Below are 21,772 nucleotides of genomic sequence, written 5' to 3' on the forward strand. Positions count from 1 at the left end.
CACTCTCTCTCTCTCTTTCTCACACACACACACACACACACACATGCATACATGCACAAACCCATAATTTTTAAAACTTTCCACTAACCCAAATACCATGTCCTCAAGTCCATATTAAAACTAAAATTATCTGTCCAACTAGTACCAAAGAGTTCAGTTGCTCAATAGAATAATGACATGGGACTCTTTGCAAAGTAGCATGTGTTAATGGAATTATTACTAGAGGGGATATGTAAATACTTGATGTTGGAAAAGCAGGGGATTGAAGGGGGTAGAAGAATGAAGGAACCATGTGTTTTATCCAAATGCTGCTCCCCGCCCCCCAGCACCACTGCTTTACCTTCCCATTACCTCTCTACTTTCTGCCCCCTTTAAGCTCACTCCCTCATGATCACCTTTTGGTTTCATGACCTAAAAACATACATGCACACACATGCCATTTTAAATGTAGGTTCCACATAGAGACACATGTGGTTACTGTCTTTCTGAGTCTAGCATCATTTTCATAACATAGTAAGTTCCGGTTGCAATCACACCCTGCAAATGCCATGCCTTCATTTTTCCTTATGACCACATTGAATTCTGTTGTGCATGGGTACCACATTTTAAAGATACATTCATCTGTTGATGGACCTCTCAACTGCTCTAGTTCCTGGCTAGAGTACACAGCACTCCAAACCTGCATGTTCAAGTGTCCATAATATGTTGACTAAGAGTCCTTCAGGTATGTACCCAACAGTGGTATAGCTGGGTCATTTGGTAGTTCTATTTCAAACTTGTTGAGGTATCTCCATACTGATTTCCATAGTGACCACACAAGTTTACATTCCTACCCACAGGGGACAAAGAGTTCCTTTTTTTCCTACCACATCCTCACGGGTAATTGTCATTTGTTTTCTTGATACTGGACATTCTGCCTGAGACAAGATATCTCAGATTCAGATTCCACTTAACTTTCACTTTGATTTTCGTAAAAACTCTTCTCCCTATATACCTAACTAGTCATGAAGCCAACAAATACCCTCTTCCATCAGGTCTCAAAAGGTGGATTAATAGTTGCCTAATGAAGCAAGGAAGCAAACAAGGTTGGCCTTATATTACCAAGGAAAGGAAGAATGTGTCTATTTTCTTTTCTTTCTTTCTTTTTTTTTTTTTTTAAAAGAAGAAACAAGCTGGGCGGTGGTGATGCAGGCCTTTAAACCCAAGCACCTGGGAGGCAGAGGCAGGTGGAGGCAGGCGGATCTCTGTGAGTTAGAGCTCACAGGACAGCCTCCAAAGCAACAGAGAAAGGAGGAAGGGAGAGGAGGAGGAGGAGGAGGAGGAGGAGGAGGAGGAGGAGGAGGAGGAGGAGGAGAAGGAGAAGGAGAAGGAGAAGGAGAAGGAGAAGGAGAAGGAGAAGGAGAAGGAGAAGGAGAAGGAGAAGGAGAAACAGAAACAGCTGTGCCTGGTTCATGGACTTGTAACTAGTTCCTCTGGAGGTTGAGGCAGAAAGATTATAAACTGAAGATAGCCAGAAGATGTGGTAGCACACACCTTTACTCCTAGCACTCAGGAAGCAGAGGCTAGTGGATATGTGAGTTCAAGGCCAGCCTGGTCTACAAAGGGAGTTCCAGGATAGCCAGGGCTATACAGAGAAACCAGGTCTGGTAAACCAACCAACTAAACAAACAAAGAAAAGGACCTCAAGATACGTATGGACTAAAGCATGAGTTCAAGGCTGGATTGGGAAAATTTACTGAGATGATGTCTCAAAATAAAAAGTAAGAAATGATTACAGGTATAAATAAATAATCTCAGAACTTGGGAAATGGAGGCAGGAGAATTGGGAGCTGAAGGTCAGCCTTGGCAACAACAACAACAAGATCCCCATTTCTTTGGAACAAGATCAAAGAATGCCTAAGACTTTATTAAAACCAGACTTCCTGTATTAGTGACAAAATTCCTAACACAAGCAACTTGAGGAAGGAAGGTTTTATTTGGGGGTCACAGTTCCAGAGTATAGTCCATGATGGTGAGGAAGTCATGGCAGGAGCATGAGGCAGCTGGTGGCATTACATCTGCAGTCGGAAAGCATTGATGAATTCAGGTACTCAGCTCACTTTCTTCTTATTCAGTCCGGGACCCCAGGGCATGTGCTGTCCACACCGAGGGTGGGCCACTTCTACTAATCGGATCCATAGACTCTCACAGAGATGTGTGCCTCCTAGGTGATTCTACACTCTGTCAAGTTGAAATCCAATATAATTATCATACAGAATTAAAAAACAGCAAACCTATCCAGCTGGCATTTATCCTGGGCAAAGGGGGAATAAGAAGAAGGTTAGGAAGGTGGCTGCAGAGTCCAGTCAGAAGTGAGCAGCAGCCTGGCTCAGGGTAGAATCCAAGGTAGACCTGGCAGGACCTGCCAACAGATTACCCGGGAGTCTCCCCATCCAGCTGATCCTAGAGACATGCTCTCTTGGACTCAGCACAGCCCCTCTTTATATTCAGATGGGGCAGCTAAGACCTGTACGGCCCTTTCCTGAGCTCAGAACTGACCCTATCAACTGCAAACCATCCTGGCTCCAGCCTCCTGGAGAGAACTTTGGTTTCTCTTCTGTCAGGATGAACTGTTTGTTCTTCCTCTTTCTGCAACAGCTCTGTTTCCAGGAATTTACTGTTTTCTTTGATGGTCTTTGAGACTAACTAATTCAATAGTTTTGGCTTTGAGATTGACCTATGTACAACATGACACCCTGTCCCTCCTCTGCCCTTCCTTTTGTCACTATAGGGTGGTCATTCCCAGTCCATGCTTTAAAAAAGGCACCCTGACCCTTCTCTGCTGCAAGCTGACTCTCAGCATGATCAGCCCCAACTTTCCTCTTAGAGTTTAGATTCAACTGAGGGGCTGAAGATTCCCAAGGTTTCCTCCTCATCCCCACTTCCTGTTTGCAGAGCTATTCATGGCACAAAGATCTTCAAGCATTTGACAATGCCAACAGACACTGTGGCCAAATAAGGCATGTTTCATACTCCTTTAAAAAAAATATTCGAAAGGCAATGACTTCCCAGGACCACTGTGAACCTGGGAGCCTGGGGCTGATTGTGGTCTGACAGTCATGAAGCACTGTGTAAAGCTCTTGGACTGAATTTTCAACCTGCTCCTTACTGAACTCTCTTAACAATCATTCTAGTAATGTGTGCCCAGCTAAGCAAGTTCCTGGTAAGAGCCTTCATCAAATTCAAGACAGCCTTTCCAAGAGCCTGTCGGAAAGTATAACCAGAAGTGACTAGACGAACAACTGTCATATGGATGCTGACTTGTTTGTGGACATCATGGGGGGTGGGAGGCAGGGGCAGGGGCAGGGGCAGAGAATTCTGCATATATTTTATTCTTGTCTTCCCATCTCAAGAGAATCTACTTTCTTGCATCTCAAGAAAGAAGGTTTGGAGTTCTGTCTTTCTGGATGGCGTACTATTTATCTGACTGGGTGATCCATTTCTCTGACCAGCTGGAGATCTTTCTTGCTCATTGGGAGTTTACGTGAGAGTCTAGCTATATGTCTCTCTAGCTGGAGACCTGCATGTCAATTCAGGCAGGCATCTGTCTGAGGGTTTTGTCAAATTAGGACTCTGTCTGGGGTTCACTTTCCAGTGAAGTCTTCTGTCTCACTAGTGTCTATCCAGAAGGTGACAGGTCTGTCACTCTGGGTTTGGTTCATCTGTCTTATTAGGCTAGAGGTCTATGTAGCTGGCCGCAGGTGTGTCTGCCAAGTGGCAGCCTGATTGTTCTTCTCAAGGATGACTGTCTACTACAAACTGTGAACTATTGTGTTCAGTATCTTGGATAGGCCTTTCTGCCTCCTCAGGGTCTGCCTAGACAGATTCTAATTTGTTGTGCCCCCACCTGTATGGCTGGAGATGTATTTGTACTCATCTGGGAGGCTTGTCTGCTCATCTACAGTATTATGTCTGACCAGCTGGCATCCTGCCTGGTAATCTGGCTAGCTTGTGTCTATCTATCTATCTAGCTTGGAATTTGGCTGGCAAATTTTGACTCGGGATCCATCTATCTCTATCCGAAGGTAGTTTGTCACCCAAAGGTCCAGCCATTATGTGGAGTCCCTATCTAGATGAAGGCTGGAAGTCCATCAATCTGCTAGCTGGGATTCTACCTGAGACTATGACAGGTCAGGCTAGCTGTTCATGGTCTGAATAGTGGGATGTATCCAGACCATGCATGCCCAACTAGGGATGTATATCTGGCCAGTTGACTCAACTATCTGGCAGCTATCTGACAAAAAGGAGAAATGCCAAAGTGTCCACCCAAATAGGAGTTCTATGTAGGAGAAGCTCCATCTGTCTAGACAATTGGGAGTTTAGCAGATGACCTGTGATGTTTATACAGTCCCATTCTGTGTATGGCTGGAAGGTCAGTCTGTCTGCACAGTTTAGCTGGGATGTCTGTCTCTCAGTTCATCTGGAATCTGTTTATGTCTGGAGTTCTGTCTAGCTAGAGTCTATCTGGCTCTCTAGCTGACAGAGGGAGGGTCTGACTTTGGGGGACTGGGATCACTGGCTAGGACTGGTCTTAAAGGCTATTGATTGATTGATTTCTCTCTGGCTGAGGTCCATCTGTTTTGCCATAGACAACCCCTCCAGAGGTGTGGGTATTTAGGGATCTAGCTCAATGTCCAAATTTGGTGAACCATATGTTTTCCTATCTAGAATCTCCTTTCTTCCTTTCTTTCTTTCTTTCTTTCTTTCTTTCTTTCTTTCTTTCTTTCTGCCTGTCTGGGGTTAGTCCACTTGGATATAGCTAGACTTGACCTGGATCTGTCTGAATAGCATGAGGGCCATCGACCTATCCTCAGGGACCATCTGCCTCATCCCCCTGTGGTCACCTGATTGTCCGGGCAAAGGAGGTCCCAGTACTGAGGATATATCTCTCATTCTGTGGGGAGGGTTCCATCTCTGGAAGCTTACCAATAGATTATTATATCCTCTTGGGTATGTGCGGAGGGGGCTTGCAATGCCTACTCCTGATGTTTTTTCTTAATTTTTCTCAGGGTAGATTCACAACCAGCGATCTCCCACTTACCTCTCCAAGCCTCGGGCTTTGATTGCTATTAACCATTGGGCAAAACCCTTATTTTTTCCACCCTGAGAAACTTTTGTTTTGATGCAGACCCATAAATCCTGTTCCCAGCACAGCGCACAGCAGCATTTTGGCTGCAGAAGTCCAGCCCCTACTGAGCTTACCTGGCACAGCCCTCACACCCTTGTCCACTCCGCTGGAGGATCCCGTGGCCCTTTGGGTCTTCCAATGCGCAAGTTGAAGCCTGAGAGAAGGGTGCCATGCAGAAGTTGAAGCGTGAAAGGGTAAACTCTCCGAAAACCCCATCCGTGCATCCCCAGATCCTGGTATGTGAAGGACAGCCTGAGTCCCGCACTCCCAAACTCCTGGGGCTTTCCAAAACTGCACCCTGGGCTCTAACTGACTTACCGAGGGCACCCGTCTGCGCTCCATTTGTTACTTCTTCATAGGCATCAGGCCCGGGAGGGTTTTGATCCGCAGGAACTGAGGGCGGGAGAAACCCTACGGGTCAGCTCAAGCAGCCTTCTGGAGTCCCAGTGACTCTAGAGCTCAGCCCCAGACTTGTCTTCCCGAGGTAGCCGGTTGGAGGCGGAGCCTTGGGCGTCGCCAAGTCCGGAGGTCTGTCTTTGGGGCCCCGCTAGACCCAACCTCTCAACTGAAACCTACCTGACATGGGGTTCACTTTCGGGTTTGAACCCCGACAGTCAAGAGTCCCGGGATGAGGCCAGAATAGGTCTGGAACTGCCGCTTAGACCCTCCATCCCCACCCGGAGCAGGTGGGGAACATGGGAACAGGTGCGCGCGGGTCGCCCTCACCCCGCATCCCGGGCGGGCCCCGACTCACCATGGCCGGGTGGTGTCGTCCCCCTCGCGTCCTCGGTGTGTGCCACCGGCCGCTGGGAACGCGGAGCCACCTGGCTGTAGATTGGGGCGTCCGCGCTGCTAGGCACCCGCGTCCCCGGCCCTGTGCCCGCGGGGGCGCCACGCTTCTGCACCACGGCGTAAGTGTCGGCCATGGGAAGGGTCGGGGGCCCGGGCACCGAGATGCTCCTGCAGCGGGCAGCAAGCAGAGGAAGTGAAAGCGCCGAGCACAGGGAGAGCAGGGGAGGGAGCAAGCTCACCCCAGGCTGCCGGCTTCCTTCCTGCTTGCCTGCCCCAGTCCCCAGAGCAGGAAAGGAGGGAAGGGGCGGGCCACCCGAGGGCTGAAAGCGGGGTTCCGTGTCCCTAGTACCCATACAGCAGGAGGGGACGGGGACAGATTGCCAAGTGGAACTAGTGAAGGCCCAAGCGAAGGCAAGCGTGTGTGTGTGTGTGTTACCCCAAAACTCCTACATGAGATGGGAGACAGACACAGGTGAGTCCCCCACAGCCTGACAGTATGCAAAATGAGACTAGACTGTCTCAAAACACGTAGAAGGTGAGGCCCCATGCCTAAGGTTGTCCTCTGACCTCCCAGTAGTGTGTACACACAAGTGTATACACACACACACACACACACACACACACACACACACGAGAGAGAGAGAGACAGAGAGAGAGAGACAGAGAGACAGAGAGAGAGAGAGAGAGAGAGAGAGAGAGAGAGAGAGAGAGAGAGAGAGAGCCTAAAACTTATTTGCCTAACTAGTTACGGTCTGGAAGAGCAAGGGAAAGCTAATCCAGACTGTAGAGGTTGGTGGGTCAGAGAAACAGTGGGCTGTGAGTGTCAGCCAGTACCTGAGAACCCCGCCTGGAGGGCGGGATGTGGCAGACAGGGCTGGGGAGGTCCTGAGAGATGAGGCATCCTTGCAGATTGGGGCACAGTTCTGCAGGAAATCAGGCGGGGAGGGTGGTGAGGCCACACTCCTTATGCTGGTCACTGTGGGTGCTGAGGTAAGCTCATGAGGGGACAGCCTGGGGAAGGAGCCCTGAGGAGGCAAAGGCGCCTTTCACAGTGAGTCGGTCCCTGTTCTCAGGAGGGGAGTGAGAGTGTTGCCCAGGAGCTCCTTTGTACCTCCTTGAGATTCTGGTAGTGGGGGCTGGCTTTCTGGAGAGTACGGGAGAATAACTGGGCCACTGTGTGGTACAGGAACCTGTACTGCTCCTGTTGGGGTGAGTGGTCGGTCACTGAGAAGGGAAACCGGGGAAATACAGAAGCCTCCCTGTGTCCCCGGGAACGGGAAGGTGGGGCAAGCACACACCTCTGTCTGCACCGCAGCAGGCCGCTGTTTCCGCATCTCAAGGACCACGTCGAAGAGGCTGAAATTGGGTGGGATTGTCTGGGACAGAGAGGGGGAGTGTGAACAGGCCGTGGTAGGCAGGTGTGGGACACACCGCACACAGAGAAGTCTGCCTCATACCTGGGTCAGCAGCAGCTGCCTCACGTAATCAACAGCACACAGGACACCTGTTCGTCCGCAGCCGGCACTGACAAGCAAGAATCAGAGCAGGCTCCATCACCGCCTGCTCACAGCGACTTTTTCCCCGTTCTTCCATTCTTGCTCTCCTCCCCCTTCCCATAGGTCTTGCTGTGTTGCCCAGGCTGGCCTGGACTTCTGGATCTGTTTCCTAAGTGCTGGGAAGGCAGGCCTGCTGAACGGTACAGATAGATGCCACAGCCCCTTCTACATGGAGAATTAGGAGCTGAGCTGAGGGAGATCCCCTGCAGCATCTCTTAAATTGAAGGATCCCTAGATTATAACTTCAAATAAAACCTTTTATGTACACTAGCATGCACTCATATGGTGTGAGTGTGTGTGAGAGAGAGACAGAGACAGAGAGAGAGACAGAGAAACAGAGACAGAGAAACAGAGACAGAGGAGACCAGAGATCAACATTATATTTGAGTCAGGGTCTCTTACTAAACTGGGTGCTCACAAATTGGCTTGACTGGCTGGCTAGCAAGCCCCACGGATCCACATGTCTACCCTTCACCCAGCCCTTGGGTTACAGGGACAAGCCACCTGTCCTGGCTATTCCTGGGTGCTAGAGACCTGAACTCAAGTCCTTGTACGGCAAGTACCTTACCCACTAAGCTATTTCTTCAGAGCAAGAAAACCCTTTTTATTCACTTAGGCTTGTGACATATCAGCTATATGCGTACTCCCCAGTAGGCAGCCTGTGCTCGACAAATGCTAACGATTCCAGCTCCAGCTCGTTGTATCATGAATATGTGGCTACAAGTTTCTCCAACGAGGCAACTGAAAGGGGAAGGCTGGTTCCAAGCCATAACCTCTCTTCCTTGCTTTTCTCACCCTCTCCGGTCTGCCTCCCCACACCCCCAGAAAGCCCATTTCCCTAAACCTGCAGTGGACACAGAGGGGTCCAGGACCAGCTCCTTGGAGACGATGGGCTTCCTCCACCATGGTGAGAATGTGATCAGGACTGCTGGGAACCCCGTGGTCAGGCCAAGACATATACTGTAGCTGGCGCACACAGCGGGATTCCTGAACAGAGGATAGAAAAACATACTAGAGTTCTAAGCATGTTCCATTTAAATCCACCAGATAAGGCTCCGCTGAAGAGCCCTTGCATATAGCATGTACAAGGCTGTGGGCTCCATCCCCAGCACCACAAAGACAAACAAACCCACTGCGTTATAACCGAGGGGGATGAAAACTGATTACTATCGTGAGCGCCCATTTTACAGCCGTGGAAACAGCTCCTCCCATGCAAGAGCCCCTTCACCTTTGCCCTTTTGGTACCTTCTGGAATGTAACCTGGAGGGTCCTGAGAATGATGTCTGCATTCACTGGTGTCTCCTTTGTCTGAGCATGTGAGAAGAGGAAAGAGAAAACAAATGAGAAGCAGAGACCTTCAGCGACACATTTCATATTTCTAGAAAGCAAGGGTTTGGGTTTTGTTTTTGTTTTTGAGACAGGTCTTGCTATAGAGTCCAGGCTGGCCTCCAGCATGAGATCCTCCTGCCTCAGCTTCCCATGTACTGGGATGACACGTGTACTACCAGGCCTGATGGAAGCAAAGCATTCTTGATTAAAGCTAAATACTAAAAAACATTTAAAAAAAATTCTCTGACCTGTGCTGCTGTTCTTACATTCCCGGGATCATAGATTTATTTCCCATGTGGTTAAGAGACAGGAGAGCTTGCTGGTCATGGCTTACAATTGAGACTCTGTTAGGCTAGCTCACTTGGTGTGTCCTTGTTACAATTCTCAATCCTCAGTGAACTTATGGGTTTTGTTATCTTGTACATTCTCATTACATATTTTTTTTAACTTCAAAAGAATATTTTAAATGGCTTCACAGTCAGCTAGGTGGTGGTTATACATGCCTTTAATCCCAACACTCGGGAGGAAGAGGCAGGCAGATCTCTGTGAGTCTGAGGACAGCCTGGTCTACAGATTGAGTTTCAGAACAGCTAAGGCTACATGGAGAAACCCTGTCTCAAAAAAAAAAAAAAAAAACAAAATCAAAAAAACAAAAAATAAAAACCAGGTTTCACAGCCAATGATATTTCCTTTAGGTAAGTATTATGTTATTGTAAATATAGCCATATATTTTTAATTCAAATAAATTTCTATACTGATAATATTTATAGATTTTCCTTTGGCCCAAACTTCTCCCAAAGATTTCAAGAAAACTTTTGTCAGAAAGGGAAAGAGGAATGACTATAGAAACCAAATTAATCCATCCATATTCAACACAAGAGAGTTCTATTGTTCTGAAATAGAATGGCCTCATTGCATCTGTTAATGGTTAACTTCCTCAATGAAGGACTACTTCCTCCAGTTCTCTGCACATGGTAAAGAAATAGGAATTGCAGAAACCTGAACAGGTAGATTTGGTTACAGAGGTAACAGTAGACATTGTCAAAAGTGCTAGGGCCTGGGAAGAACACTTACACAGCATGTATGAAGTGTTGATTCCCTTGATTCTCTCTCCAGCAACACACACACACACACACACACACACACACACACACACACACACTCATGACAACAATAAAATAATAAAAGTGAAAATAAGTTTTAAAAGCTTTAAGTTGTGTTCTGGGGGCATGCATGACAAACCCAGAGTATTCTGGGTTTCCCACGGTGTAAGAGAGCTGTGAGAAAATGGCTCATCCTTCCAGGTCCAGCCCCAGGCTTCTCATTCTGTACATCTTCCTTGAGATCTCCCACACCTCCCAATGCCTGCAGAGCCCTCCTTGTTCCCACCCACCCCATCCCTGCCCCAGCTCACCAGGGTGATGCAGAAAGGCCCAATCTGCAGAGGCTCCTGCTTCTGGGCCCAGTACCTTTCACACTTCTTCTGCAGAGGGAGGGAGGAAAGGCAAGAGTGAACAGGGCGGTCACTTCCAGAGTGACAAGACACCCTAAGTGTGACGTGTGGAAGGGCCAGCTGCTGGGGTTGTAATAGAGCCCAGCTACAGAGTGGGACATTAAACACGTGCACACTCCATAGGGTCAAGCTTTTGTATTTGTATTTATTTATTTATTTTGTTTTGTTTTGTTTGTTGTTGTTGTTGTTTTTGAGACAGGGTTTCTCTGTGTAACAGCTCTGGCTGTCCTGGAACTCACTCTGCAGACCAGGCTGGCCTTGAACTCACAGAGGGGCAAGCTTTTGATCATACTGGGAGAAGATGCTCAGGACATCTTCCTACGGCCTGGAACTAGAACTAAGTCATAAACCACTGCTTCTCAGCACAGATACGAGCGCTGTAAGGCTGTGGTCACTAAGTGGACTACTGCCTTGATGTGTCACTAAGCTGTAGAAACTAAAGAAGCGCAGGTGATGTCTCAGAGAGGGCAACACAGAATTTTCAGGGAAGAGAGAGCTACGCAAACAAACCAGGGAAACAGAAAGGGTCAGATGATAAAATATCCAAGAGATTTGGCCACCTTCCTAGAAAAGTAAAACACTTCAACACAATCTGACACTGAACTATGCGGCACTTAAAACACCCAGCATAACAATGTCCTTGACAAACAAAGATATAGTGACATGTGACTTGTTACCAGGGAAATAATGAAGGAGCAGAAAAAGACCCAGAAGCAACAGAGGAAAGAGGCAAAGACCTTCAAATAGCAATATAAATAGTCAAAATGGAAAGATGAATAGAACAAAGAATGAAGTGTGAGATGCAAAACCATTCCTAAATGGAATTCTACAACACTTGAAATTCACTAGTAGCAGGTTAAACCCAAAAAGAAAGAAAAGTGCTGAACATGAATACATTGCAACAGAAACAAAGCAAAAAGAGAAGATAGGAAAACAAGAGAATCAGTCCTTTGTGGGACACAACAGGTGATACCTGGAGTCCAGAAGAGGAGAGATGGACAGAAAAAAATTTAATTAAAAAATTAATTCACTATTTTATGTGTTGGGGTGTTTTACCTACATGTATGTCTGGACACTAGGTACATGCCTCGTGCCTGAGGCTAGAGAAGGGCATTGGATCTCTTGGACTGGAGTTGCAAATTGTTGTGAGCCCCCATGTAGATTCTGGGAATTGAACTTGGCTCCTCTGGAAGAACAGTCAGTGCTCTTAACCACCGAGCCATCTCTCTAGTCCCAGGGAGAACAGAAATCATACTTGAAGAAATAAAAGCTGAAAGTTTCCCAAAGCTGATGAACTAGAGGCTAATAAAGTTGATAATCTGCACTGAGGGGGGAAATACATAAAGAAAATGATGTTGAAGCACACCATGACCCAACTGACAAATAAATGAAAGAAAAATGATAATAATAAAAAAGAAAGAAAGTTAATAATAATAAAGAGAAAAGTCTTAAAAGCAAAGCAAGTGGGATGACAATTTCTTTCAGAAATCATTTTTTTTATTTGTTTGTTTTTTTGTTTTTTCGAGACAGGGTTTCTCTGTGTAGCTTTGGAGCCTATCCTAGCACTTGCTCTGTAGACCATGCTGGCCTCGAACTCACAGAGATCTGCCTGCCTCTGCCTCCTGAGTGCTGGGATTAAAAGCGTGCGCCACCAACTCTCGGCTGTTCTTTCAGAAATTCTACAATCCAGAAGGCAATCATGTGATATCCTAAGAATATTGGAATAAAAAAGAAACCTTGTGCTAGATAGTTAGTTCAGCTGGTAAAGTTGCTTGCCACCAAACCTGACAACCAGAGTTTTAGCCCCAGGTCCCACATGGCCAAAGGAGAGAAGTAACTCTTGAACAGCTGTTCTCTGACCTCCACACACACACATGGGCCATGGCACACTCATATTCCCCCCTCAGGTAAATTAATAAAATAGAAACCTTGTCATACACACACACACAAAAAAAAAAATGAGACAAGGGTGCTTGAGAGATGGCTCAGAGGTTAAGAGCACTGGTTGCTCTTCCAGAGGACCTGAGTTCAATTCTCAGCAACCACATGGTGGCTCACAAGCATCTATAATGAGATCTGGTGCCCTCTTCTGGTATCCAATCATACGTGCAGGAGGAACACTGTATATATAATAGATAAAGATCTAAAACAAAAACAAAAACAAAAAAAACTAGGCAAATTCATTACATGCAAATCATGAGGAGAAGATTCTCATATAAATGAAACAGGACACTAGATAGAAACTTGAATGTATAGAAAACAGTAAAGAACAAAGACAAAAGCAGGTATGTGGCTACTTTAAAACATTTCTCACATTTTTGCCTCCTGTAAAAAACAATCTAGTGGCATTTGCTAAACAAGTAAGGCAGAATCAATACCAACCCTTCACACATCCTTGCAAAAACAAAACAAGAAAACCTGAAGGAGCATGAACATGACTTAGCACACTAAAGCCGAGTATGATCCTACCCAAACCAGGGATCACAAGGAAAACAAAGTACCCAACAATGTCTCATGAACTTAGAGCCCAAATTCTCAAGAAAATACTAGCCAACTATTATACATCATGACCAAGCAGGATTAATCCTAGGAATGCACAATTTTTTGACAATGAAAATCTACTAGTGTCAGAGCTGGGGAGATGGTTTGGTGGGAAATCCAGCACTTGCTGGAGATCCAACTTTGGATCTCCAGAGCATATGCAATGCTGCACACAGTAGAGTGTGTTTATAATTCTAGCATTCTTTCAAGACAGAAGACACAATCCCTGGAAGCTTTCGGGTTAGTGACAAAGCAACAGAAGACCCTGTTTCCAACAAGGCAGAGGGTAAAGACCAACACCAGAGGTTGTCCTGTAACCACCACACACACTCATGCTATGACTCACCACACACACACACACACACACACACACACACACACACACACACACACACCGGGAGGGAGGGAGGGAGGAGGGAGGGAGGGAGGGAGGGAGGGAGGGAGGCAGGAAGAGACAAATGATTAAAAACAACCAGTTGGTGTCAAATATCATATTAATAAACTACATAGCAAAAAACACTGGGTCATATGAATAGATGGAGGGGCAAAAACCTTGACAAACCAACATAGCTTCAGGATAAAAACACGCCTTCAATCCCAGCAATAAGGAAGCAGGGGCAGGTGGATATCTGAGTTCAAGGCCAGCCTGGTTGACAAAGTGAGTTCCAGGATAGTAAGGGCTATGCAGAGAAACCCTGTCTCAAAAAAAAAAAGATTTATCTTTATTATTTTCAATTGGGGAGGTCATGTGTATGTGAATGCAGGCGCCTGCAGAGCCCAGGATGGTTGGATCCCCTGGAGGTGGAGTTACAAGTGATTGTGAGCTACTTGATGTTGGTGCTAAGAACCAAATTCTGGTCCTCTGCAATAGCAGAATGCACTCTTAACCACTAAGCCATCTCTCTATTCCTGTGAGTGGTTTTCTTAATGAGTGGGAAGTGTAAAATAATGACTGTTGAGCTGGAGAGAGGGTTCATGGGTAAGGGCAACTGATGAACAAGAATGAGAATCTGAATTCAAACACCCGGTACCTACATGGGAAGACTGGGTTGCACCTGTAACCCCAGCACTGTAGAGGCAGAGGCAGGAGGATGACTGGGGCTTGGTTGCAAACCTAGCTCCAGGCTAAGTGGAAGACCCTGTCTCTAGGGCAACAGGCAGAAAGTTGATAAAGCTGATAAAGCAGGATACCTGACATCCTCCTCTGGCCTCCATATGTGTGTGCAAAAGCACACACACACACACACACACACACACACACACACACACACACACACACACACCACACACACACACACACAAATAGGAAGTGTTAGTGAACATATGGAGAAACTCAAACCCCTAGCTGGTGGAATCATTAGAGGTATAGCCACTGTGGAAAAAAAAAATTAAACAGCAATTCTACTGCAGAGTTACATTAAAAGAACTAAAAGTAGAGGGTGCTAAAAAGATAGCTCAGCAATTAGGAGTGCTTGCTTGCTGCACAACCATGAGCATTGGAGTTCAGATCCCGGAGCCCATATAACAAGCCAGGCATCCTCTGTATACCTGCAGTCCCAGCTCAGAGTGGGCAGAGACAGGAAGATCTCTGGGGCTTGCTGGCTTCGAAGCTAACTGGGAAAATTCAAGCACTGAGTTCAGGGACATATATACTGCTTCAAAAGGAATAAGAATTCAGACAAAGTGTCACAAGCCTTTTAAACCTAGCAATGTGGCAGGAGCAGGGGGCAGGGACAGGTGGATCTCTGTGAGTTTGAGACCAACCTTGTCCACACATTGAGTCCCAGGCCAGCCAGGGTGACATAGTGAGATGTATGCACACGGGTGCCACATCCATAACCACACACATGGGTACACTGACACACAGACACAAGTACACACTGACACACATAAGTGAAGTAAAACAAAACCCAGAACCAAACAGATAACTGTTCACCAGTGTATGCAAACAGCATTATCCAAAGTAGTCTAAAAGGTAGAAGCAGCCCAAATGTCTATCAACACATGAGTCAGTAAAGGAAATATGACATAAAGCAATGGCATAGTCAGTCTTAAAAAGAATGAAATTCTGATGTGACAACATGGACACACCTTGAAAACATCAAGTGAAATAAACCAGAAACAGAAGGCAATTCAGGGGAAAGAGGGGCTTTATGCTGTGTGTGTGTGTGTGTGTGTGTGTGTGTGTGTGTGTGTGTGTGTGTGTGTGAATGTTAGATGTGTTTGGATGCCTAACAAGGCCAGAAGAGGGCATCAGATCCCTCTGGGGCTGGAGACACAGGCAGTTGTAAGCTGCGTTCTGGTCCTCTATAAGAGCAACAAGTACTCTTAACTTTCAGACATCTTTTCAGATCTTAAAAGGCAAATTTTATGTTTATATGTATTTTTATATGTTTTAAAAGACCCAATTAGAGACTCCTTCGTATTCCCAACAATGGCTATACAGAGAAAAAAGCAGGCAAGATGGCTCATCAGAAAAAGGCACTTGTTGCCAGGGACTGACCTTGTGTTCAGTCCCAGGAGCCACATGGTGGAAAAAGAGAACTAATTCCCAAAGTTTTCTCTCACCTCCATTCCACAGTATACACATGCACGCATCACATGCCCCACACCCAGTAAGTGAAATGTATTTAAAAAGAGAATAACAAATGCTGGCGAGGACCTAACGAAACCAGAGTTATCATGCATTGTGGATGAAAACGCAACCTGATGCAGCTACGATGGAAAACAGTTTGTCACTTCCTTAAAATGGAGTTAAAAATAGAGTTCCTCCATGACCCAGCAATTCCACCCCATATATACTCGAGAAACGAAAGTTGATGTCCACTCAAAGACTTGCATATGAATGTTCATACTAGGGTGATTCATTGAAGCCAAAATACTTGAATAACCCAGCATCTACAAACTGCTTAGAGGAGTGAAATGTAGAAACATTCAATGGGGCACTATTCGTCAACAAAAAGGAGTGAACCATGAACACACTGCTACATGCACGAGCCAAAAACACAAAGAGAAAGAAGCCAGGCCCAAAAGACGCAGGCTGCCCAATTCCACTGTATGTGAAGCAGGCAGAATAGGCAAACCTGCAGTGATCGGAACTAGACTAGGGAGTTGCCTGTGGCTCTAAACATGGGGTGTGACTGCTAACGGCTTGATGGAAATGTTGATGGTCTCCTAAGTTGCCCAAGCTGATTTCAACTTTCCATCCTCTCACTTTGGCCTCCTAAGTACTGCAAGCAGAGGAGGGAGCTGCTATGACTGGCTAAACAGGTGAACTGGATTCCAGTAAAAAGACATTAGCTTGTGTAGCAAAAACAATAGCTTGTGTAGCGTAACCATATTACTGTCATGTGTATTTCACATTTAGAATTATCCAGCGCATTGAGGTGGATAAGAACTGTTGAGGTAGAAAAGGAAGGAGTTACAGGTGGGCGTGCTGGGGAGCAGGAAGCCATGTGACTACCCAGGTAACTGAGCAAGCAATGTCTAAGGCAGAGGACAGCCATAGCACTGGCAGGAGCAGAACCCTCTCCGGCTCATCTGAGGAATAGCCAAGACCAGCATATGTAAAGCAGGGAGGAGGACAGAAAGAGCAGAGGTGAAACTGTTCATTTCGGGTCCTCCACCATGTCATGGGCTGGTGGAAAGCCCAGGCTGACAGCACTGAGGGGACAACGCCATGATCAAAAGCAAAAGGATCAAGGCAGCCAGGTGGTGGTTGAGCACTCCTTTAATCCCAGCACTCAGGAGACAGAGGTAGGTGGATCTCTGTGAGTTCCAGGCCAGCCTAGTCTACAAAGTGAGTTCCAGAACAGCCAGGATTGTTACACAGAGAAACCCTGTCTCAGAAAAACAAAACAATGAAAGCTCAAGATAAAACTATGACTAGCGGCTTTTGCAGAGCTATAGTGGAGTCAGCCAAGGACTGGGCCCAGGGTCCTAGGGACAAGAAGGAGACCCCAAAATTCCTTCTCCCTCCTCCCTACACAAGCCTTCCTTGCATGCTGGGAGGTTGAGGGTGCATACCCGTCCATTCTCTGTCTCTTGACAGGCCATCAGGATCACCTAGACAAGGAAGGGGGCCGTTGGTAAGGAGAAACAGGAAAGAGGGAGACCCAGAGCCATGCCCCTTTGTCCCTCAAAGCTGACCTTCACCCGAAACTCCCAAACCAGGCGCCAGAAGTCCAACAGAGTATGAGGCAGGGGTCCTTGTGTTGCGATGTAGGCCTGGCTTCCATCTGTGCCCTGGGAAAGACCCATTCATTTACAAGATCCTGAAGCCCACCCTCCCCACCCTTGCCCAAGCCACCTCTTCCCTAGTTACTAGCCTGACCCGGATGAAGTTGGCATTGATGTAATCTCCATGTCCCTCCTCCTGCAGCAGGGAAAGGATAACACGCGTCTCATCATCTGCCAGTGGGTGAGACACATGGAGAGATGTAGGCCAAGTACCCCAGGCGAAAGCAAGCAGGGTAGCAGAGCACTGTCCCTTGTGGCTTCAGGGAATAATGCAGCTGCCTCAAGTATTGGGGGGGGGGGTTAGAATGCTTTGGGGAGCTCTTGGGGCCAGCAGTGGGTAGCTTCTGCCACTGGGGCTCTGCCACCTAGCATTCCTGAAAGTGGTATTGACTCCCTATCCACTGACTTACATGGCACTATGTCTTTGTAGCGGTTCTTCTTCGTGTTCCCAAGCCGACTGCCGACCTTAGTGGAGCACACACCTCCAGTCTTCCAGGCCACTGAGCGGGCCTTAATATCCTGGCAGAAGGCACCATGAGTCAAAAGAAGAGAAAAGGCAAGAGAGAAGAAGAAAGAAGCCAGGTCAGAGTATTGGGATGCTGAAACATCCAAAGAGTTCAACAGACTATGAAAGACTAGTGCAGATCCATCAGCAAAAGGATCTGTGTAATAATATCCAGCAACATAAGCCGGCGTTGGTGGCGCATGCCTTTAATCCCAGCACTCGGGAGGCAGAGGCAGGCGGATCTCTGTGAGTTCGAGGCCAGCCTGGTCTCCAGAGCGAGTGCCAGGATAGGCTCCAAAGCTACACAGAGAAACCAAAAGAATAAGAATAAGAATAAGAATATCCAGCAACAGTAAGTGCAAAACGTGCCCCGTGCTGGGTGATTCGGTCTTCCTAAGTGGAAACTCTCCACTGTCCCCATTTTGCAGATGAAAGCTGATGTAGGAAGCGGTTGAGCAACTTGCCAAAGGTCCCACAAAGAGCTTGCCCTCCAGACCTGCACACTCAATCCACATTATACTGTATCATAAGTAATAAAATGCGCATTATCTGGACCCAAAAGTTTTCTCAGTGGGTAAAAGCACTTGGCGTTCAGGCCTGAAGATTTGTACTCAATCCCCAGATCCCACACCATAATAAGGAGTGAGAAGCAACACCAGAAACTTGTTCTCTGACGTCTACATAGGTGCTGTGGTACGCAAAAGATCTCCATCCCCAAACAAATGAAACTGGGGTGAGGGAGATGGCTTAATGGGTAGATTTAAAAATAAAAGCCTTATATAAGATACAACATGACAATATATCATATATATGAGTTATAATATATAACTTATAAGAAGATTCTATAGGTACTCAGTGAGTTAGTGCATGAGTGCATGAGTGAGTAAGTGCATGAGTGAGTGAGTGCATGAGTGAGTGCATGAGTGAGTAAGTGCATGAGTGAGTGAGTGCATGAGTGAGTGTATGAGTGAGTGAGTGCATGAGTGAGTGAGTGCATGAGTGAGTGTATGAGTGAGTGAGTGCATGAGTGAGTGAGTGCATGAGTGAGTGAGTGTATGAGTGAGTGAGTGCATGAGTGAGTGAGTGCATGAGTGAGTGCATGAGTGAGTAAGTGCGTGAGTGAGTGAGTGCATGAGAGTGAGTGCATGAGTGAGTGAGTGCATGAGTGAGTGCATGAGTGAGTGAGTGTATGAGTGAGTGAGTGCATGAGTGAGTGAGTGCATGAGTGAGTAAGTGCATGAGTGAGTGAGTGCATGAGTGAGTGAGTGCATGAGTGAGTGCATGAGTGAGTGAGTGAGTGCATGAGTGAGTGAGTGCATGAGTGAGTGCATGAGTGAGTGCATGAGTGAGTGAGTGAGTGAGTGAGTGAGTGCATGAGTGTGTGCAAGATTCCGCATGGAGCCCTCAGAACTGCTTTCTTCATCAACCTGAAAGTTATACCACATGCATATTTATACACATTTTCTTGTTTATAAATTCTATATTTTAGGTCTGGTGGTGATGGCACACATCTTTAATCCCAGCTCAGGAGGCAGAAGCAGGCAGATCTCTGTGAGTTTGAGGCCAGCCTGGTCTATAGATTGAGTTTCAGGACACCCAATGCTATATATATATATATATATATATATATATATATATATATATACATATATATATGTATGTATATATATGTAATACATATTTCTTATGTTATAATATTTACATGTGTAAATTATTTAGATTCACATTCAATTTATATTTTTTGTTCTGTATTTTACTTGCAAACTTAATAAGTTCGGTTATTGATGTTTGTTGTATTATTATGGTATTGTCATTGGTTTATTTGGTTTGTTTTTTGTTTGTTTTGTTTTTTGTTTTTTGTTTTTTGTTTGTTTGTTTGCTTTTTGGCTTTTTGAGACAAGGTTTTTAATATAGCCCTGGCTATCCTGGAGCAATCCAAGTAAACCAGGCTGACCTCAAATTTACAAAGAACTGCCTGCCCCTGCCTCTTGAGTACTGGGATTAAATGTGTGGGCTACCACAGTGTTATATTGTCATCGGGTTACATAATGGTCTTTGTGTAAACTATCTTTTTCTTTCTTTGAGACAATCTCACACTGTATTTCAGAGTGGCCTCAAATTATGTAGCTCAGGCTGGCCTCGAACACACTGTGATCCTCCTGCTTTAGGCTACCAATTGCTGGAATTATAGGCATGTGCCACCATGCTAGGCTGTAAGTGGTCATTTAATGTCGCATTTGTTTTTATATATTTATACTGCATATTTCTAAGTATGATACAGCATGTTTACATATTTGGATCATGTCACCACATTTAAAATTCTTCATTGTTTATTGTATGCCACCACATTTAAAATTCTTCATTACCTATTGTATGCCATGCCTACTAAGTGGTAGTCCCTCTCACGGGTTTGATTGGCAATGCCTGATGCAGTTTTTGTAAGCCGTGTTAAAGGCACCTAACCAGTGAGTACCCAGTATGTGCTAATTTCTTAGACCAACTTGGCTTTTAACATTCATATTTTCAAAACAGTTGGAACTTGAGACCAGACTTCCCATGGTCACAGTTCTGAAAGGCCCTGGGCATAGACTTGAAACTGGAAACTCCGGAGTTCAAAGGCTAAACGACAAAGCTTCCCTGTTCCTCTTTCTGCTGCCCCAAACCACTTCCTCCCAGGGATTACAAGGTGACCCAGGAGTGGCCCGGGTGGGGGACTGGAGTCCAGCGCAGGTGTGCTGCCTCCCTTCCCAGCAGCAGCCACCGCTCTGCTAGGGAGAAGGGTCGCTCCGGGAGCGCTACACAGACGCCTGAGTGTGTCCCATGCCTCCCAGGCAGCCGTGTACTTCACCCTCGGGGCACCTGAGGGCAGAGAGAGAAAGGCAGAGAGAGTGTGAGAGCGCGACAGAGGTGCTGGGAGAGGAAACCAGAGAACCGGAGGCAGGAGACGTCCCGGGAACCGAGAGAAACAGGCAGAGCTTTCACATTGCACAGGTGGACAGCGGTGGGGACAGCCTGGCTGCGAAGCTTGATCTCTGGAGTGTCACTCACGCTGAACTCGCGGGCAAGGATTGCTTCCTCCCGGAGGTCCCGGGCCTCCAGCTGCTCCAGGAAACTCCGCACCAGGTCCAAGTGGCGACTCATGCTGCGACCCGCCTGCGAGGTCTGTGCACGCGGCTGTCGGACCCCCCAAGAGTTTAGACAGTGCGGGACGGGGCCTCGGTTCCAGCAGCCAATGAAGACTGGTATTGGCGGGAAGGTTACGCCCCCCAGCCAATCGCATTAGGAATTCATTCTGCTTTGCCATGCCCACAGGCTCGGGCGGAGGCTGGTGTAGAAGTGGAAGTCCTGCGGCTGTCCCACCCGCAATTCCCCGATGGCGCCTCAGGTGCCTAGACTGCTATGCAGGAGCGGTGGAGTCCTCCCGGAACGCTCGGACCCGCTTGAACCAGTTCCTAGATCGGGCTCACCTCCACGCCCCTTTCCCGGTGGATGGCTGCGCTCTTAAAGTCGCAGGCCAGGTTCCTAAGTAGTGAGGTGAATCCAGCACCTCACTGGTGCAAATGAGTAGTGAGGCCACTCAGCCTGCAGCTCGCGAACATCCACAGCTGCGCCTGTTTTTTTTTTTTTTTTTTTTTTTTTTTTTTTTTCTCTATGGAACCTGCTGGCAAAGCGGGGACATCATGATCTAGTCCCAACATGAAGCTCTTAACCCACACCCTTCTAGGAAGAAGAGAACTGGAAAAGAGTTCACGGAAAAAACAGATCTCAACACTAGAAGACAACACCCACAGCTGCTAAAGCTCCTGGGATCCTGGGAAGGGGGCCGCTCTAAGGTTGTAGCTGACTTGGTAGAGTGTCTGCCTAGCATGAAGGAAGCTCTGGGGTTCGTTTCCAGCACCCCATAAGTCCCAGAATCCAAAAGGTGGAGGCAAGAGAACCAGAAATTCAAGGTCACCCTCGCTTACACTATGAGCTCAAAGATAGGTTGTGATGCGCGAAACCCTGTGTCATAAGGGGAGAAAAGGAGTGGGCTTTTTTTGTGTTTGTTTGTTTTGTTTTGTTTTTTAACGATGGGGATTGGTGAGATAGTTCAGTGGGTAAAGGCACTTGTCACCATGCATGATGACCTG

The 21,772-nt window shown here is 46.8% G+C and overlaps 1 protein-coding gene across 2 annotated transcripts; it reads right to left on the reverse strand.

Annotated features, from left to right (window-relative positions):
• Window positions 1–1,956: 1,956 nt before the first annotated feature.
• On the reverse strand, window positions 1,957–20,913 carry Ptpn18 (protein tyrosine phosphatase non-receptor type 18). 2 transcript variants are annotated; one of them, XM_027386900.2, is made up of 16 exons: window positions 20,691–20,913; window positions 17,548–17,656; window positions 17,232–17,308; window positions 17,048–17,143; window positions 16,925–16,963; window positions 10,259–10,327; window positions 8,761–8,823; window positions 8,360–8,502; window positions 7,417–7,483; window positions 7,258–7,335; window positions 7,071–7,160; window positions 6,794–6,984; window positions 5,922–6,127; window positions 5,486–5,560; window positions 5,242–5,321; window positions 1,957–2,220 (listed from the first exon to the last, which is right to left on the reverse strand). In XM_027386900.2, exons 1-15 carry the CDS (start codon window positions 20,781–20,783, stop codon window positions 5,254–5,256), a joined length of 1,464 nt encoding a protein of 487 aa, XP_027242701.1. In that variant the 5' UTR covers window positions 20,784–20,913; the 3' UTR covers window positions 1,957–2,220; window positions 5,242–5,253. The 2 variants fall into 2 exon arrangements, with proteins under 2 accessions (XP_027242701.1, XP_027242702.1); XM_027386901.2 differs by having other exon boundaries at window positions 6,794–6,882; window positions 20,691–20,902.
• Window positions 20,914–21,772: the final 859 nt, after the last annotated feature.

Source organism: Cricetulus griseus, assembly GCF_003668045.3.
Source record: "Cricetulus griseus strain 17A/GY chromosome 1 unlocalized genomic scaffold, alternate assembly CriGri-PICRH-1.0 chr1_1, whole genome shotgun sequence".
Lineage (NCBI taxonomy): Eukaryota > Metazoa > Chordata > Mammalia > Rodentia > Cricetidae > Cricetulus > Cricetulus griseus.

What these genes read in the sequence shown, in the direction of transcription:
- Ptpn18 (XM_027386900.2), bottom strand. Translation starts at nt 20,783, where the DNA reads ATGAGTCGCCACTTGGACCTGGTGCGGAGTTTCCTGGAGCAGCTGGAG. An exon ending in TCCTTGCCCGCGAGTTCAGC is followed by an intron (nt 17,657 to 20,690) that starts GTGAGTGACACT and finishes GCCTTCTGCCAG; the next exon opens with GATATTAAGGCCCGCTCAGT. An exon ending in GACGACACCACCCGGCCATG is followed by an intron (nt 5,561 to 5,921) that starts GTGAGTCGGGGC and finishes TCCCGCCCTCAG; the next exon opens with TTCCTGCGGATCAAAACCCT.